The sequence below is a fragment of the Triticum dicoccoides genome, chromosome 4B, assembly GCF_002162155.2.
Source record: "Triticum dicoccoides isolate Atlit2015 ecotype Zavitan chromosome 4B, WEW_v2.0, whole genome shotgun sequence".
Classification (NCBI taxonomy): domain Eukaryota; kingdom Viridiplantae; phylum Streptophyta; class Magnoliopsida; order Poales; family Poaceae; genus Triticum; species Triticum dicoccoides.
This window is the reverse complement of record NC_041387.1, coordinates 97,064,870-97,070,408: the sequence shown is the minus strand read 5'-3', so window position 1 is coordinate 97,070,408 and position 5,539 is coordinate 97,064,870. Positions and strand designations below refer to the sequence as shown.

Sequence of the window (5,539 nt, the reverse complement as noted above, 5' to 3'; positions counted from 1 at the left end):
TCCGCAGCCTTGAACATTGATTTTTCAGGTACGAGCTTTCTAGTCATCCAGTGCTTGCTCTTAATCCCAAACTAACCTCCACAAATTTGGGGTGCTCACCCGCCACAACGTCTAGATCCACCCCGTATTTTCCATGGCTCATAAGATTAGATTTTTCTCTTCTTCGGCGCGCGAGATCGGTCTCAGTCCACGCCTCACGCCGTACGACTTGCACAAGCCAGCGTGCAGATTCAGGTTTCCTCCCAAAAAATAGGGTTGGGGAGGGGTGGTGTGCCGCTTGATGGGCTCTTTCTCGCGTTAGTGAATTACGTGCTTGTGCTGATACTGTTACTTCTTGTACCACTGGAATGACTCTTTCTCTCGTTAACAGCTATGTGGTTGTGCTAATATTTGCAGGGCAGCTTCTGGAGGTGTGGAGCAAAATCTTTTCCGTCACTATTGAGTTGCCTGATGTTTTTATCACTCAGAGTAAAGTAATTTTATCCGCCTGTTGAGCTGCTCAATTATGGAGGACAGCCAGGCTTTAGTTCATGCGGAAGACAGTCAGGCTTTAGTTCATGCGGAACACAGTCAGGCTTTAGTTCGTGCGGAAGACAGTCAGGCTTTAGTTTGTGCGGAAGACAGTCATGCTTTAGTTCAGGCCGAGGAAAATCAGGTTTTAGTTCAGGTGGAAGATGGCGATGTTCTAGTTGAGGGGGATGAAGACCAGATCTTAGTCGAGCCAGAGAAGGACCCTGTACCGTGTGAGCAATTCCTTTTCATCGGCCAAGAGTTTACCGATGTTGACACTTGCCGGAGGGCAATCAAGGATATGGCCGTTGCTCTGCATTTCCAGCTGCGCGTCGTGAAATCGGACCGTAGCCGATTCATTGCCAAATGCAACACAGAAGGATGCCCGTGGCGTGTGCATGTGGCCAAGTGCCATGGTGTTCCAACTTTCACGGTCCGGACATTGCAAGGAGAGCACACATGTGAGGGTGTTCAGGACCTACATCATCAACAGGCCACTGTTAACTGGGTGGCTAGGTCTGTTGAGGCAAGGCTAAGAGATAATCCGCAGATTAAGCCAAAAGAGATATTGCAGGATATTCGGGACCAGCATGGGGTTGCTGTGTCTTATATGCAGGCATGGCGCGGAAAGGAGAGAAGCATGGCTGCTGTTCATGGTACCCTTGAGGATGGATATCGCCTTCTTCCTGCATACTGTGAGCAGATTGGAAAGACAAATCCTGGTAGTGTTGCAGTATACAAAGGGGCTGGGCCGGAGAATTCCTTCCAACGGCTCTTTGTTTCATTTCATTCATCTATTTATGGTTTCTTAAATGCGTGTAGACCCCTTTTGGAAATTGACAAGGCGGATCTAAAGGGCAAGTATCTTGGGACATTGCTATGTGCTTCGGCTGTTGATGCTGATCACATGATGTTCCCTGTAGCATTTGGTGTCGTTGATTCTGAAAGTGATGAGAACTGGATGTGGTTTATCTCAGAACTGAGGAAGATGCTTGGTGTTAACACGGATAAGATGCCTGTCTTTACAATAATCTCTGAGAGACAACCACAGGTGGTTGAAGCTGTCGAGGTCAACTTCCCAACTGCTTTTCATGGATTTTGCTTGAGACATGTGAGTGAGAATTTCCGCGAGGAGTTCAAGAGTCCTAAACTTCTGAACCTTTTCTGGGGTGCCGTTTATGCTCTCACAACAGCAGAATTTGATTCAAAGGTAAAAGATATGATGCAAGTTCAAGATGTCATGCCATGGTTCCAGAATTTTCCACCAAACCTCTGGGCAGTTGCTTACTTTGAGGGTATCAGATATGGCCATTTTAGTCTTGCTATAACTGAGATATTATATAACTGGGCCCTGGAGTGTCATGAGCTTCCCATTGTGCAAACTGTTGAATACATCAGGCACCAACTAACCTGCTGGTTTACTGAACGTCACAACTTGGCATTATCCCTTAACTCAGTTCTTGTTCCATCTGCTGAGAAACTTATTTCTGAATCCATTTCTGATTCAAGATGTTATCAAGTACTCCGAGCAAACAAGGTGGAGTTTGAGATCGTGTCATCTGAGCGAACAAACATTGTGGATACTCAAACCAGGTTCTGCTCGTGCTGTCGGTGGCAAATTTATGGTATTCCATGTGCACATGCTGCTGCTGCACTACTTTCATGTGGTGAAGATCCTCGCCTGTATGCACATGATTGCTTTAGTGTAATGAAGTATAGGGAAACTTACTCTCAGCAGATCTATCCAATTCCAGACAGGATCCACTGGAGCAATTCGTCCTCTGGGCCGCGAGGTCTATACAAATCAGACATGATACTTCGCCCACCGAAGATCCGAAGACCTCCTGGCCGTCCCAAAATGAAGATTCTCAAGATGGAAAGCTTGAAACGGCCGAAACGGATCGTTCAGTGTGGCCGGTGTCATCTTCTTGGGCATTCTCAGAAAAAGTGTTCATTACGAAGCTGACATATATTTCTATCCGCCTCCCTTCTTTTATGTCCAATAGTATTAGTTTTCAGCAGTTCCCTTGTTGGCATTTGGCAAGGTAGGCAAAGTTCTTTCTGTTTCTTCAGATTAGAGAGTACTATCATGTATCCGGCGATGATTATAGGTCTTTTTTTCTGCACATATTTTCATGTAACACGGGGCCAGCTATCTCCCCTGTGACAGCTTCTCGTTAGTTATTCAAGTAGATAGAAGAAATTGTGCTGGTTATTGTTGGTGTTGAGAGGCTGCAAGCGAGGACTGACTTCTTAGAACCATGAACAGTTAAAATAATTATTATATCTGTTCCCTGTTTTTAGGTGCAAAATCCAGAAGAGTTTGTAAGCGAGGTTGCTAGCGTTAGTGCATATGTACTCCCTCCGTCCGAAAATACTTGTCATCAAAATGAATAAAAAGGGATGTATCTAGAATTGTCTAGATACATCCCTTTTTATCCATTTTGATGACAAGTATTTCCTAACGGAGGGAGTATGAATTTATGCTCAGACTTGTGAGGACCCTTCCCTGTTTCTTCCAATACATGCCTACTTTTTATGACTGCAAAGTTGCATGGATACTCTCATACAGCGCATGAAAAAAGTTCAAATAATTATTAGTATACGTGTTTGCTTTGTACAGTGTTTAGCATAACAAATTGTGCCGCAGGTGTCCTGTGTTTGGAAGTGACCATGTTTTGGGAGAAGGCTGCAGATGATATTTTTCTTTACAGGTATTTTGTGCAGTGCGCATGCAGTTGTTTGGGACTAAAGGCTTTGTTGTTCTTGTTGCATGCAGTTGTACTAAAGAAATTAGCCGTGCTTATATATTACTCTCTCCGTCCCAAAATAAATGTCTCAACTTTGTACTAACTTTAGTATAAAATTGTATTAAAGTTGAGACACTTATTTTGGGACAGAGGGAGTATCACTACAATATCTAAGCTCCCTCGAAATTAAGCGTTGTGAGTGCTCCAGGGCTGGGATGGTCAAAGTGACCGTGTCTCCTATTTTTTTTAGAAGAATCATTTTGATTTTCTTAGAAAAATCATGGTCTTTTATTAGGTAAGTGGGTACCTCTATGTCTCCTATTGTTTTTTCTTGAACACAGTATAGTCGAACTAGCTCACATACATGAGCAAACACTCATCCCTATGGATGTACATACGTACATCATATCCCTATGAGTATCTTTAAGAGACTGAGCCGGCACATCATCTTGAAATTGACGAAGTCTCCACAAAACCTTCGTAGTTGCTAAAAACACCTCCTTCCACTCAACGCACATCGCTGAAAGGTCTTGAATAAATCTAGGGAAATGTTCCTTCCACTCAACGCACATCGCCGAAAGGTCTTGAGTAAATCTAGGGAAATGTGAGCACAAATGTCAAGTCTGGGACTTTAACTTTGGTGGTAGGGGATACCAATGTCCTCCTAACAATCCAACATTAGGTATTGTTTACTATTTGGGTCAACCATCCAACTACTTATGTCCAGCACTTGATGTGTTATGTGTCACTTACTCCCTGAACTAAAACCACAATATTTATTTTAGATCAGAGGGACTACTTTTTTGCGAGACTTCAACTCTGGTGGCAGGGGATACCGATGTCCTCCTAACAATCCAACATTAGCTATTGTTTACTACTAGTACAAATGCCCGTGCGTTGCAACGGGCAAAAAAAATCGCAAAACTTAATTCATGTGCATAATGCGCCATTTCTCATATCTAGTTCTGATAAACATCGATGATAAGGATACATTGTTGCCACTTTTCGGAGCATGAATGTGGACGCGAAGAAGCTACCCTAACATCCTTTATCCGATGGAAGAGTAGTGATGCATGTACATGGAATAGTCAGTCAATCGGTTTTATTTTTTGCTTTTTGGAAAACCAAACTGTTCCTTTTTTCCTTTCTATTTAATTGAATATTTATTTATTTTATTACAATTGGATCATGTTTTGAAGCCGAACACTTTTTGAATACATGATTCTTAAAACAAAATTATGATTTTTTAATAATTTTGTGAACAATTTTAAATGTATTTAAAAATATCGGAACATTCTTTTCAAAATTTTGAGTATTTTTTAAAAGCATGAACTTGTTAAAAATGCGAATATCTTTGAAAATCAAGAACAATTTGAAACCCTCTTTATCTTGAAAAAACACACGCTCAGTGTTCGCAATTATAAAAATAGGATTTGTTGGTGGGATGAATACCATACGCGGTGCCGGAGAGGGCGACTCAACCACGTCATTGTCCGCCGCGAGGGCTGCTGCCAGCTCCCGTGCTCGCTGCCTCGCACGGCGGGCACATCGCACCATACTTGCGTTCACCTCCGCCTTGGTGCGCCAACGTAGCGGCTGCGCATCCGCCAGCGTGTTGAGACGCCAAACGGACCGCAACGCCTCTTGTGAGGCAGTGGCAACACACCTCGCGCCGGATCCATGCGCCAACGGATTCCCAGCGGAACGAGTCCAACCAATGCCGTCGGGCTGCCTCCTCCCGGGAGCAGTGCAGCGCTAGGCGGACGACGATCTCCTCCTCGGGGCCGCGTGGGATGAGCTCCTGGTCAATGGATCTGGGAGGTGTAAGACTGGGATTCGCTGCCCGTCATGCCGGAGACAGTGGGGAGATCGCCAGACGGGAGCTTGTGGGCGGAGGGAAGTGGATTTCAGAGGAGTGGAGTGGAGTGGAATGCTGCTAGGGTTTGGAGAAGTGCTGGTAGGATCCAACTTATGTGGGGCCGGATGGGCCAGCGTGGCCAAATCCGACGTGGCATGCACGTCCTAGCGTTCCAATGCCCCCCAGACATGGGTTGGATATGGAGAGTGTCCGCCCGTTCTGGTGTTTGGACCGGAAATGGGGTGCCCAATTGGGTGACATTTTTTGGTCCGAAGACCTGTGGACGGGTATGAGACGTCTGGCTGTAGATGGTCTTATAATTCCTGTCTTATTTTTGCACTCTTTGCTTTTCACTCTCCAAACAAGTATTTCACGAATTGTAGGCTGCCTAAAAGAAATAGAATGTAGGCTCTTTCTCTAA

The 5,539-nt window shown here is 44.6% G+C and overlaps 1 protein-coding gene across 2 annotated transcripts; it reads left to right on the top strand.

Moving 5' to 3' along the window:
- LOC119295253 lies at positions 1–2,838 on the top strand. Of its 2 annotated transcripts, none has more exons than XM_037573618.1 (2): positions 1–28; positions 397–2,838. In XM_037573618.1, exon 2 carries the CDS (start codon positions 506–508, stop codon positions 2,474–2,476), a length of 1,971 nt encoding a protein of 656 aa, XP_037429515.1. In that variant the 5' UTR covers positions 1–28; positions 397–505; the 3' UTR covers positions 2,477–2,838. The 2 variants fall into 2 exon arrangements, with proteins under 2 accessions (XP_037429515.1, XP_037429516.1); XM_037573619.1 differs by lacking the exon at positions 1–28 and adding an exon at positions 40–296.
- The last annotated feature ends 2,701 nt before the right edge of the window (positions 2,839–5,539 follow it).

Bases quoted from the DNA above. Each gene is read 5' to 3' on its own strand.
- LOC119295253 (XM_037573618.1), top strand. From the start codon at position 506: ATGGAGGACAGCCAGGCTTTAGTTCATGCGGAAGACAGTCAGGCTTTA.